Below are 13,575 nucleotides of genomic sequence, written 5' to 3' on the forward strand. Positions count from 1 at the left end.
ATTTTATTTGATTCTGATGTTTATTTTTATTATTATGCTAATGACAATATAAATTAGAATTTTTTTAATTAATTTGATCCTTATGGTTGTTTCTGTTTCCTTTGTGAAAAAAAAGAAAAGAAAGTAGAGCTGCAAATAAGCCATTATTTAACATAAAATCGATTTTTATTTCAATTTTTTAATTTTTTTAATAAGTAAAGTCAATTTTCATTTATTTTTAATATCCAAAAAAAAATGAAAAAAAAAAAAAACCATGAAGCAACCACACAGTAGAGGCACATTAAAATGCTATCTTTATCTTCTCTCAGCTCTCACGTACGGGAAACGAACACATATACCAAATGCTTGGTTGAGGAGCTTTGTCTGAGTTACGAGTCAGAAAAGTGTCCTTTTCTGGTTTCATTCAAAGCAGTGCCATCAATGGGAACATAACATAGCAATTAGCAAATGATCTTCACAAGACATGGCATCACTGTGTCTAAACTCATTACCAGTCCCACCAACTTCTCTTTCTTCTTCTTCTTCTTCTTCTTCTTTGCTTCTTCATAACAACAACAACAACAACAACAATCTTAGTGCCTTGAAACCCATTGTTGTCAGTGGAGACCCCCCAACTTTTGTTTCTGCTCCTGGTCGCAGAATTCTTGCTGGTTTGGTTCTCTTATTCCAACTTTGTTTTGTGGCATCTATTTGGTTTTGAATGTGTTTAGCAAAGCATTGAATTGTTCTTTTGTTATTGTTGCTTTGAAATAAAACAAAGAAATGTAAAAGGTCCACTCAATAGGCATGTTTAAAGTTGATAATTTGGGCTGAATGCTTGGAAAAATAATTTGCATGGTGGAAATATGGATTATATACTGACTTGTGTTGGTTTGAAAGTAAGAGACTAAGGTCAATTGAATATATGGTTTTTGTGTTTGATCTTGTTTCCATGCGTATGGAAAAATATAATTAGGAGGAGTTTCCATCTTAAACATTGGTAGTTTGGTACCCAATATAGTAGTTTCTCACGATGTGTATCATATGGACTATGACTTTAAGAGAAGAATAACCAACCTTATAAATGCAGTGTAGTGATTCTCCGATTAAAGTTGAACTTAGTTTTGTTGACCTCTTACAAGCTGATGCATAAGTCTGTGTTCAACTTTGTGTTTTAGATTTTTTTATTATGAAATTTCAAGTGTACCACTCTCAGGTTTTGGTATTTCCTGATGGATCCTGCTGAAATGCACTTTTTTAATAGTTACTACTAATTGTCTTTGTTGACTTTGTAGTATGAATAATTATTTTTGTTTTATATTTTATAGCCTTAGATTAGGGAACTTCAATACAAACTCTCAAAATTAAAGAGATGAAGAGCTTCTGTGGACAGCATAGTGTCCTGTGATTAATTCACTGTCATGATAATGTTCTTGCTGATCATTTTCTAACCTTGTTTTGATTTTTAGTGCATGTTGTCTGTCAATTATGTCTTATTAAAGCTAATTTTCTTGCATAGTTGGAGATCTACATGGAGATCTTAAGCAAGCTAGGTCTGCACTTGAAATGGCTGGTGTATTGAGCTCTGATGGTCGAGACTTATGGACTGGTGGAGAAACTGTATGCTCACTGTTTATCATAATGGATTGCTCTTAGTTTTAATTCAAATTAGTAGCCTCTATTGTATACTATTAGTTAACGTAGTAAAAATTGTTGAAAGGACCAAGTTTATGAAATGATCAAACTTGTACAGAAGAAATCCATTGTTAAAAAAAAAAACAGAATATCATAGAAATGAGAGATTTTAACATATGAATTTATTTTTTTTCTCCATGCACTAGGTGTTGGTTCAACTTGGAGACATACTAGATCGAGGTGAAGATGAAATTGCCATCTTGTCCATGCTGCGATCATTGGATAGACAGGCAAAAGAAAAAGGTGGAGCAGTGTTTCAGGTGTGTCATTTGTGACTTTCAAACTCAAAAGTTTCAATCACTGGTATACAGGATTATAAAACATTGGAATTACTATCTCTAATAACTGAATGTTACAGACAACATCACCAAGGAGATGTCAATTCCTCATGCAATGTTTCCCTTGTCATTATTTTTATAAAATTTCTGTCTTTATCAAAATATAAGTATTAAGAAGAAATTATTTGTAAAATTAGAAGAAACAGATTCATTATTTTTCAGCTATTATCTTTCTCTTAAAGCAACTTTCCTTAACTCAATGTGCTTCATCTAGGTAAATGGAAATCATGAGACCATGAATGTGGAAGGGGATTTTAGATATGTTGAGTCTGGGGGATTTGATGAGTGTAATGATTTCTTAGAATATATCAATGGTTCTGAAGGTGACTGGGAGGAAACTTTTACTTCTTGGGTTGATGTCTCTAAAAGGTGGAAAGAAGATCGAACAATGTCAAAAAGTTATTGGGGACCTTGGAATTTATTGAAGGTACTATAAATTTCTGTCCCACTTTTCTTTCACATGTACTATTCTCTTTAAGTCATTATATATTTTTATTGTTTCTAAGCATAAATTCCTCTTTCAAACTGCTTTGGTTGAATTAACCCCCCAAAAAGAATTGTACCCGTACTCCCAAATCAACGTATCAAAATACTAGAAAAAGAATTGCAATAAGAGCTATCCTAAAATTAGGGCAACAAGAATTAAACTTTATATCACATGGTTACAAGATTTTGATACCAAATCATGAACCAATTACCCCTAAAGCTTAAACTGTTTGGTGATAGCACATGAATTGTTTTACACATCTAACTGTATTCACCCCTTCACAGTTATGATTTGCTTGACACAATCAAATGTACATTTTACAGATTTAGGACATTTTCTGTGTAAAGGACAAACTGAAGGAAAACAAGTTAAATTATAATATAAGTCATTTAGTAATTTACATAATGAGTTTTACAAATAGATGGAACTTTAGTAAACAAGACCTTTTGAATTCAGTCAAGAGATTTAGATAATTTGGAATCAATAAATTGCCCTCTTAATAAAAAGCTAATAAAGGGAAATTTTAGAGAGCTGTATGATTATGTCCTAGTATCTGTCTGGGGTCATAAAGAAATACTGTCACCTTAGAAGTTAGAAGTACAACATAAGTTTTCTTATTTCAAAAGGAAACTCTATGTTATTCTGAATATGATTTTCTATTGTTTTTTGATGAAGTTTTCCAATTATTAGGACAGAGACAAAAGGGAGTCATTGCCAGATCAATCCTCTTTAGGCCTGGTGGGCTTCTTGCACGTGAGCTTGCAAGGCATGCTGTTGTACTAAAGGTCAATGACTGGGTCTTCTGTCATGGTGGACTTCTTCCTCACCATGGTAAATATTTTGTGGCATTTTTTCTTTTCCTTTTGTTTAACTTGAGATGGATTTTTACTCGAGCAATATCAACTATATATAATAGTACCTTTTTCGAATTTGTTCTACCTTGATTACAAATGCCTGATATTATTTTCTTCGTTTTCTGTAGTTGCATATGGCTTAGAGAGGATGAATAAAGAAGTGTCTGAGTGGATGAGAGGTCAGCATGAGGATGACAATACTCACAAAATGCCTTTCATTGCCACTAGGGGTTATGATAGTGTTGTTTGGAATCGTTTATACTCAAGAGACACACCAGATTTAGTGGACTATCAGGCTAAACAGGTAAGTCTACTGATGAGATTGTAACAGTATTCTTTAACTAATAGAAAGATCCTATGTGGAGTTAATAGAAACATGGTAACTAACCCTGCCCCCCTTGAAAGTATAAAGATTTTATTGCAGTGCAATTCTCCTTTTTCTGTTTTTGTTTCTAATGGATGGTTTACATAGGTATCTAAATTTTACTTTACATCTGGATATATGTCTTCTTTCTTCTTTAATCCATATTATGAGGCCAAAGGTGAGTTAATGGACTCATAAATGTTATTCTCCAGAAGAAGGATAAAGCTACAAAATGTACTCCCCCTGAAAGTTAAAATAAAAGAAGAAAGCACCTCTATAACTAAAAAAAAACTTGGAAAAAGTGAGTTAGTGTGACAAGACAGAGATGATGTAACAAAGAAGTAAAATGGTTGGAGAAAACAACAATTAACTGATGAGCTTTATATCCGGTATTGCTTAGAGAAACATGAATCTTTACAATGTGCATGCAAGAAGTTGCAAATTTATTTCATGCCTGCAAAGGCCATTAACATCTCAAAAATTACAATTAGACCTTCCTGATAACAAACTACTTGATACAATCTTTGCGCAACATTTTTTTATCAGTGTTCATTAAAAATGTCATAACACATTTAAATTATGATGGGGACTTTTTGCCACTTTATCGAATGTTTCTTAATTTATGTCTAATTACTTAATGACATTCTTTAATTTTTAATTTCTGAGATCCTTAGCAGATTAATGGGATTCTGTTTCAGGCTGACATGGATTGACAATTTGAAACTAAATTTGATTTCCAGGTATGTTCCATTCTTGACGAGACAATGCAAGCAGTTGGTGCTAAGGCAATGGTGGTTGGACATACTCCTCAAACTATAGGTGTAAATTGGTAAAAGAATATATCTCTTTAAACATGGTTAAAATAACCTCATGTCTAAAATCTCAATAATGTTTATCTTACTATACTTGAATTTTAACTTTAAATGGCAAATACATATCTTATATGTAGGTCTTTTAGTTCATTGTGGATGGAATAGGTCTATTAATTGAAATTAGGTCTTTTCTTCCTACAGTAAATACAATTGTAGCATATGGCGCGTAGATGTTGGAATGTCCAGTGGAGTTCTGAATTCAAAACCAGAGGTAAAACAAATCCATGAGCATAATGTCCTTAATTTAATATTTAAAACCCTCAGCTAAGCATTTCCGTGGTTGAGTCAATAGAAGTTAAATACTTTTGGTTATATACTAGATGTTATGAGAGATAATTACATGCTTCTGAACCTTTCTTCTGGACATCCCAGTGCTCACTTCCCATAGAAAAGCATTGGCTTTTTTGTGGGAAAAGTATTACTGTTATTAGCATTGGAACTATGTAAATTAGTAAATTCAATTTATCGTGTAGTCTGTTCCTGTTTCTTTACAATCTTGATTGACTTAAAATAGTTTTTGGAATTTATAGTTGAATTCATATTTTCCAGGTTCTAGAAATTATAGACGATAAAGCAAGAGTTATAAGGTGCAAAAGGGACAGACACAGTGAACTTCAAGCTGCTGCATATACTTAAGAGAAAAACAAATTATTCAACAGGTATATTAAATTACAATTTGCTTGTTGATTGATTGTTGTATTACAGATTCAATTGAAAAATTTAAAGTAATTGTTATTTATTGACAATATACTTTAGTATTATGACATTTGCAAGTTGAAACTTTCCACCCAATAAGGGTGCCCCCAGCCTCTTGAATTTATACAGTTTATTCTTTGACTCCATATACCTCTTGGTGAGCAGAATGAAGTAAAAATTAAATAAATTAAGAGAAAATAGCTCATGCACTGCTATAAAATAAGCAATATGCTATAAAACCTATCAGAAAAAGAAGAGAAGAAAATAATTGAATCATGGAACTTTATCACTATTTTGAAATTTATTGATTTCTGGTTTTAATGGATTTATTGAAAATTTGATTTTAAATAAGCCCCAATAATATTTTTCAAACCATGTAGCCCACAATATCTAGGGGGATAAGGCTCTAGGCTTGATTCATGTCCTGTATGGTAGCAATTGCCAAACTCCTATCTGAGAATTATGGATGGGCTCCTGTTCTGCATTGTTGTAATTCCATATTTCCATGTCATGTGTTAGGATCTTTCGAGGCTTGCTTCTCTCATTCTACCCTTTAAAACCTTATGTGAAAAACCTCAAAAATTAAAATAATTAATTTTATTGTTTAAACAAGCCTGTATTATGTAGTTTTCACCCCATGTCAATCATAACTAGGAAGTAGGAACTTAGTTGGCTGGCTACAAAAGTAAAAGAGTCATTTTCATTTAGCCAATATTTTTTTAGGGAAAAATATGTTTAGTCCCCATACTTTTGATCAAAGAGAAAAAAGATTATACACTAACAGTATAAAAAGTTTTATAGTCATTTAATCACACCCACCATTCATGTATGATAAATTTGTTGAATTTTAAAATAATTATTTTAAAGTAATTCAAACAGTAATTTATCATTAGATGATAGTGTAAAACTTAGTGCATAAGCATTAAACTCTTGATCAAATATTGCCAAGGTCCCTATACTTTCATATTCATAAATTTAGTCCTTAAACTTTAAAAAAAAAAAACATGTAGATTTAGTCCCTCATTTCTAAGAATTCATGTCTTTTAAATTTAAGAGGGACTAAATCCACGTATTCTTAAATTCATTGATATGAAAGTATAGGAACCTTCACCATGTTTGACCAAAAATATTGGAACTAAAATCACATTCTTTTTTACTATCTTATAATGCTGCTACTTTGACCTGTTATTTAGTAATTTCCAACTTGTTTTGAATGTGTCGTGGTTCTTGGTAATAATTGTCCAATTATCCATGCGAATGCAATATAGTGGAGGATTTTAATTGTGGTTCATGTCTTAAAAATGAAGTACCTAGCAAATTAGTGATTTAGTAGGAACTAAAAGCAAAATCTCCATTAATATATATTTCTACTTCGCTTTTGCAGGAGGTAGGGGAATCCAACTAGTGAAGTCTAACATTGGCAAATATATGCAATACCCGATGACCAATGCAAGTTACTTGTTACTTGTGAAGAAAGGAAACAGTATACCTATTTTGGCAACCAAAAAAATCCTGAGAGAGAAATTCCAAGGCAGAAGATATTGAAACATTTGAAAATGGGTTATACAACAAGAGAAAGAAGGGAAGAGGAGAAGGGTAAATAATGTAAATATTGTATGCTTCTGAATCAGTTGCATTTTCACATATTACATTAACCAGTCCCATTCGAAACTGCTCGAATGTTTGTGATTAACCTCATCTCACTAGATCTAGCTTCCTCTGGCACTCTTTAACTAATGATATTTGTTCTATTTCAAACTCTTGACATGACTAACCTCTTGAAGCATTTTGTGCCACTTCAGAATGGATGAAGATATTTTGTGTATGTTACTGGGTGTTCATAGACTAAACTAAAACATTCAAAAGAATTAGTGTCTTGAATGTATTAAAATTTGTTAGAATTGATTGTTAACCATTGAAAATCATAAATATATGCGGGTAAATTAATCTTAATCATCACAAATGTTACATTAGAATGCAGGCTATAGTATGTGAAATTGATTTTGGTAGTAAATCGAATGGGCCCTTAAACTGAGCAATCTAGTGTCTGTTTGCGTAGGCATTAAACTAGATACAACGGAGAAGCAACTGCCTTGTTGTTTTGGCGTTTTTGCATTGTAACGTATATTTTTTATTTCCTTAATGCAGTCTATACTAGTTTGGTTTGTATAGTAAACATCACTAGTTTTTGTTCCATTTGGTTTTGTGTCTTGTTAAGTGTGGTTTAGTTTTTAGTTCACCCAAAAAAATCAGACATTTTCTTAGATGAGTCTGACAAATTGAATCAAACCATTTTTAAAAAATTTATAAGAGCTATGTTTGTTGCATATAAGAAACAAGTTGCATAAGTCAATTCATCAACCATTCAATTTTTCATTTTTCTCCCACTTAACATTCCCGATTATGATACCCTATTGGGGGAGAATATTCTTTTTTGGTGACGTACAGAGAAAAACAGAAAAAAGAGAGCAAACACATGCAAAGCAATAATACTACGCTATCAAAGAGCCCACTTTTAACGCATCAGCAAACAGAAAATAAAAATATGGTTTGAATGCATATGTAGTTGAATGATGACATTAGGATTTAAGACATAATTTAATTACATTGAGTTTAAGACTTAATTTGAGAAGGGAGAAGGTGGATAGGTGCATATGTAATAAATTTAAGGCTTAAATATATTTAAAGTTTCTTATAAATGATTGAATTTTATTCTACGTGTTTATATCATTGGTTATCATTTGGTAAATTTACAAAAAAAAATGATTAAAAACCTAAAACAAAATTTAATCATTTGTCAGAAACCTTAGATATATTTAAATTTAAATATTCAAATACATTTTTCATGCCTGAGTTTTTTAATTAATATTTTGATTTATATATATATATATATATATATATATATATATATATATATATCATTCAAATGACTCGCTAACATCAAGTTTTATATCTACTTTAATAACGTTTGTTACTATTGGACATGAATTCAGCAGAAGCTGCTTTTGTAGCTCCTGCGACTTTTGACGTTAAAATAGGAAGAGATATGTGCCATAGAAAGGCATATATAAACGTGGACTTGATTCATGAGCCCTGCATATTTATCGTCAAAACTGCCATGTAATCAGAAAAAATATGGAAAACACATCATCAACACATAATAATAGTTTAGGCCAGGAACAACTAAAGTGGAAAAGATAGACAACAAATAATAATAGTTTAGGCCAGGAAATGAAATCTCTTAAATTTCAGAATATCAAAATAATCTTTAACGTAATTAAAACTTACAACTGCATGAAACTATGGCAAAAATTTCATGTGGCGTAGTGGTGTTTCCATGGGATAATGTTCTGTCTAAATGAAACTAGCAAAAAGCTAAAGCGGGGGAAAAATCATAAGTAAAACTGACAATGTGTACAAGAAACAATTTCTCCAGTCGTAGTTAAACCGATGCTTTCTGTATATTTATTTGGGGTTAGAACGCAGAACTTGAAAAGGCTTGCTTGCTCACACCCCCGTTTGTAGCATTTTATCAATTTTGACAGACAGAATCATCTATACAGAATCATCTATAACGAATCCGAAGAATTATGTATATTCAAACTCTTTTATTTAGGTAACAGTGCCAATGTCTTTCTGCTGATTGAAATCTTGGAAAAAGGACTTTCCAGCTTCATATGTAGACCAGCAAATAGCAGCTGCAGGAGCATGAAAGAGCATCCTTGGAATCCATCCTCGCATGAGCCCTCTGTATCCATCTTTTTTCACTATGGTTTTGATAACGTCCCCAATTGATCCACTTTTGAACCTATCACAACCACAGACACCCTGCAGCATCAACCATGTCAATTTACTATCCAAGGAAAGGAAAGATACGGGGAAAAAATTTGCTGTCTGATTCCCCCTAATTTACCATCATTCATAAAGCCTAACAAATTCATACAATAAAAAGTTGTTACACAATCAATTTACAGTTATCAACTTAATTAGCACCATATTACACAATACAAATAATAATAAAATAATAACAATAATAAAATTCATGACATGAGTCCAGAAACCACAATCCAATTTGGAACATTTTTTGTTTGATTGGAAAATATTAGGTTCCTCTGATGTATGATCTTAGTAATATAAACCTTTAATAATCCCCATATAAACAATAAAAGGGTAAAATAAATTTATAAGGATGCTGATCTACACAAGACGATCTTGTCAACTCCTCAATCTACATATGATTCTACAGAATCATAATAAAACGAACTCGTCCCATTTTAATAAGAAAAAATGCAACAAGAGTTGAAAGGAACATACAAAGCTATTCAAATCCAAACATTATCAGTCATTAGTACCATCATCTTCAGCACTCCAATTGAACACCATTTTGTCTGATTAAAGCTCTAAATTTCATAGGCTCAAGTGATGGGGTGGGGATGGAAATTTGCATAGAGACCCAAGGTTTATTTTCCTAAATGCCAAATTAACAGAGCTAAATTTCAATAGATTTTAAAAAGGTTATGATGGGATCAACACCCTACAACTTTCTCATCCTCTTACCGTATTTCCTGCTGGTTTCCTTGTCTATTGGTCACCACTTTCTTAATTAAATCTCTGTTAAAATTACTTTCTCTATTTCTCGACACGGTTCTCGCTCCTCACATGTACCAATGCTCACCAAATTATAACTCTTCTGCTATTATATTACTCAAGTATAAATTGTAAAGTCTAAGTTTTATCATCTCTCTCTCTCTTTGCATTATTTAAAATAACATAGAACCATAGGTAAAATTACAGCTCTAATGTTGGTTGATGGGAATAAGTCATATTTTATCAAAGGAGCACATGTTAATGGAATAGATGCACACATTATACCATATGCCTTTCTGATATGTTATTTAAAAAGTTTACCGTTTTAATAATCAATCTATCCTTAAGCAAAATACACTACTAGCCTACTGGCATCCACTTTCATTTTATTTTTTTTGTTAACATAGAGGAAGAAAATTCATCAGCGAGAAAATGGTCAAGTACAACTATGTGAAGGATAACAAATAACAAATCCTATACAACAGAGAAGACTTAGAAAAAAGAACTAAGAATACAGCAAGGCAGCTCAAACTACCTGCAATCCTAAGAAATCAGATCCAAGAGCACAACTCATTTTAGAGCACCTGAGGCAGGCTTTTGATACCCAGTGTGTCCCATTACCCACACCCAATCGGTCAATCCCTATCCCAATAAGTGGGGTTGGCAACAAGGATCAATTAACTTCATTGGACTTTCTCAAAAACCAACTAAAAATCACAGTAAAACTAGTTAAGAGCATAATTTCTAAAGTCATCTTCCACAATTCTAATCAAACTATTTTCCATTGGATTCACTCTTTCCCAGAGCCTCTGTTGTAGTAGAAGAATATCTTTGTATGAAAAAACCACAGAAGCACAAAGAACTTCCTTGAAACTAACATAACAGAAACATAAGCCAAAATGATTATCCCATATTTGCACAGGTTGAATCAAAGGAATGGCAATACAAAACCTAAGCCTCAATCAAATGTACTTATCACACTCTCAAATTCGATTGAATATTGCCATCCACTTGTTTTCCCATACCACAGCCACATTTTTATTTTATAAGCACCAGTCACATTGCTCATAATATACTGAACCTTAACAGAAAGCTAATACATCAAACCTTAGCCTCATTCAAACCGAATTATCACACTTTAAAATTCAATCAATATTGCAATCCACTTCTTTTCCCACACGACAGCCACATTGTTCTTATACTGAACCATAAAGTCATGAACTAAACAATTCAAAACTCCAGTAAACAATACACATCCTATCCTACTTTCAAAACTACAACGAGGAAAAAAAAGTCAAAATTGCAAAATATCAACAACAACAACAATGATGATAAGCATTACAATTATACCTGACACTGCAATTGAGTCTTGACAACATCAAGTGGCGTGGTAACAGCAGCAGCCAAAGCCCCGGCAGCAGCCCCAGCAGTGGCGTGCACAACCAGTCTCTCATCATCCACACTCTCCGGCGAGACCTCCAGGAGGCCGCGTTTCGCGGCCTCATACGTCGTGAAATGCACGGCAGTGAACGGCGCGTTCATCAAAACAGTGGTCCTATAAGACGCATAGAACGCCCCAAACCCCTCCTCACTCATGACCCTCTTCACGCAGTCCCAAACCCCCTTGTAGCCACTGTTCCCCAGCTGCAGCCTCTGCTTCACCATGTCCATCGGAGTGAACACCGCGTCACTGGCCACGGTGGCGCAGACGCCGGACGCAGCGTGCGCCGCGGCGTTGCTGGGGCTGCCCTCGGAGAATTTCTTCTTGCAGGTCTCGTAGACGGAGAAGTAGACGGCGTGGGCGGGCCCGGCGCCGAGGCCCATAGCACCGATGCCACGGTAGAGGGCCGACGGGCCCTCCGATTGGAGAATGGACTTGAGGGCGTGACGGACCGTTACGGATTTGACGGGGCAGGAGCCTATGGCTTGCATGCGGGTCTTGACGGTGTCAACGGGGAACATGGCCATGTGCTCGACGCAGCCCGCGATGGATCCGGCGATCATGAACTGCCAGAAGTGGAGGCCGTCGTGAGTTGACACCGTTAAGTCCGCGTGGAAATCGGGCCGGAATTCCGGGTTTTGGAACTTCGCCCTTGCATCCGTCGCCATTAGAAGAAAAACCAAAAAATAAAAATCAAAAATTGAAAAATTAACGGTTGGGGATTGGGGATTTTTGTATCATGAAGGTTGATTGATTATTGATTATTGCGTGGAAGGAGAGAGAGAGAATGGTTACTAGTACTTTCTTTGAAGCTGTGTCTTGTGATGATAAGAGGGTTTGAGAAGTAGCTAAGATGGGAATTGAAGATGGGATTGAGTCCAGGACTTTGTATCTGTACTAGCCTTGATGATAAGTTAATTTGCATATTAGGGTTCCAAATTTTTGGGAGAGAGGGCTTTTCAATGTGTTTTTTCTTTAGTAACAATGAAAATCTTTTATTAACTACAACTACTTCTAATATATTATAACAAGTGGATGTTCGTGATCCCATTTGGTACCATTCTTATAAAAAAATAGTTATCTAACCAAACATAAAAATTATATTCTGTTTAAATTTATTATCAAATTTAAATCAAATCAAATCAATTTTTTAGGATTTGTTTTAGATTCTTTTTTTATTTTTATTAACATATTATTTTACTAAAATTTATATTTTTCTATTTTTTAAACAAATTATATTAAAAAATTATTAATAATAATCTATAAAAATTATTAATAAAATAAATATTTTATAATAAAAAACAAACTTTTATCTATTTTAAATTAAACATATCTTAAACAAAGTTTTATATATAAAAAAAGTGATATATACTATATAAATTTAATATAATAATATTGTAAAATATGATGAAACTCAAATAATATATACATATAAAATATAATAAAAAATAATATTTAAATATTAGAATTTGATTTAATTTTAGAAACACAAAATCAAAATTCAATTTGAGCGTAAAATCATCCAAATAATCTAAGAAATTACTAATTTGATTTGTTTTTTTTTTTGTTTTTTTTAAGTATTTTGATCGATTTGAATGTAAACACCTTTATGAAACAGTTTTTCAGGATAATTTAATCAATGACAGTGCTTGTTTGGAAACAAGAGTCGCACGTGTCCAATGACATGTTTGGATCGCATGAGTCTGATAGCTTATTTGGATCTGTGGTGGGCAAATGTTTACGACCACATGATTTCTGTTTTTCATGATATTTGCATTTATCTTATTTCAAGAAATAGGAGGGATTAAATTTTTGACTTATCATGTGCAAAATTGTACGTTATTTGTAATTAATGTATTAAAATTAAAATTAATTCAGATAATATCTAAGTTTAATTATTAACAAAAATAAATTTTGATTAGGTTTTTTTTTTAACAAATTTACCTAGGATCTTTTTTTGTTTTGATAAATAGGAGAATTAAGACAAAAATTATATCTTATTTTTTATATTGTTTATTATTTTGAAAAATTCATATGTTTTTCTATTTATGAAATATAAAGAAAAATTATTAAATTAAGGATGATTGTGAATGTGAATCATATTAAATCAATTTTAAATAAGAAATCATGAAAATTGAAAGAAAAATCTTCTTACATTAAATCTTAACTCGATAAGATTATATTCTAGAATGAAAATCTTTTTACATTAAATCAGTGGGATATATTCAAGAGAGATTACCAAAGAGTTTTCAAAAGACATTC

The 13,575-nt window shown here is 32.6% G+C and overlaps 2 protein-coding genes across 3 annotated transcripts; one reads left to right on the forward strand and one right to left on the reverse strand.

Moving 5' to 3' along the window:
• Positions 1 to 316: 316 nt before the first annotated feature.
• Positions 317 to 7,110, forward strand: LOC114383234 (shewanella-like protein phosphatase 1). 2 transcript variants are annotated; one of them, XR_003660434.1, is made up of 10 exons: positions 317 to 650; positions 1,499 to 1,599; positions 1,821 to 1,934; positions 2,227 to 2,439; positions 3,195 to 3,330; positions 3,482 to 3,657; positions 4,458 to 4,536; positions 4,731 to 4,800; positions 5,139 to 5,248; positions 6,670 to 7,110. XR_003660434.1 is itself a non-coding variant. In XM_028342858.1 (10 exons), exons 1-9 carry the CDS (start codon positions 464 to 466, stop codon positions 5,223 to 5,225), a joined length of 1,173 nt encoding a protein of 390 aa, XP_028198659.1. In that variant the 5' UTR covers positions 317 to 463; the 3' UTR covers positions 5,226 to 5,248; positions 6,670 to 7,110. The 2 variants fall into 2 exon arrangements, 1 of the variants encoding a protein (XP_028198659.1); XM_028342858.1 differs by having other exon boundaries at positions 4,458 to 4,546.
• Positions 7,111 to 8,488: 1,378 nt separating this feature from the next.
• On the reverse strand, positions 8,489 to 12,307 carry LOC114385432 (mitoferrin-like). Its single transcript, XM_028345509.1, has 2 exons — positions 11,223 to 12,307; positions 8,489 to 9,113 (listed from the first exon to the last, which is right to left on the reverse strand). The coding sequence occupies exons 1-2, from the start codon at positions 11,979 to 11,981 to the stop codon at positions 8,898 to 8,900; spliced, it is 975 nt and encodes a 324-aa protein (XP_028201310.1). The 5' UTR covers positions 11,982 to 12,307; the 3' UTR covers positions 8,489 to 8,897.
• Between the last annotated feature and the right edge of the window lie 1,268 nt (positions 12,308 to 13,575).

Source organism: Glycine soja, chromosome 14, assembly GCF_004193775.1.
Source record: "Glycine soja cultivar W05 chromosome 14, ASM419377v2, whole genome shotgun sequence".
Classification (NCBI taxonomy): Eukaryota; Viridiplantae; Streptophyta; class Magnoliopsida; order Fabales; family Fabaceae; genus Glycine; species Glycine soja.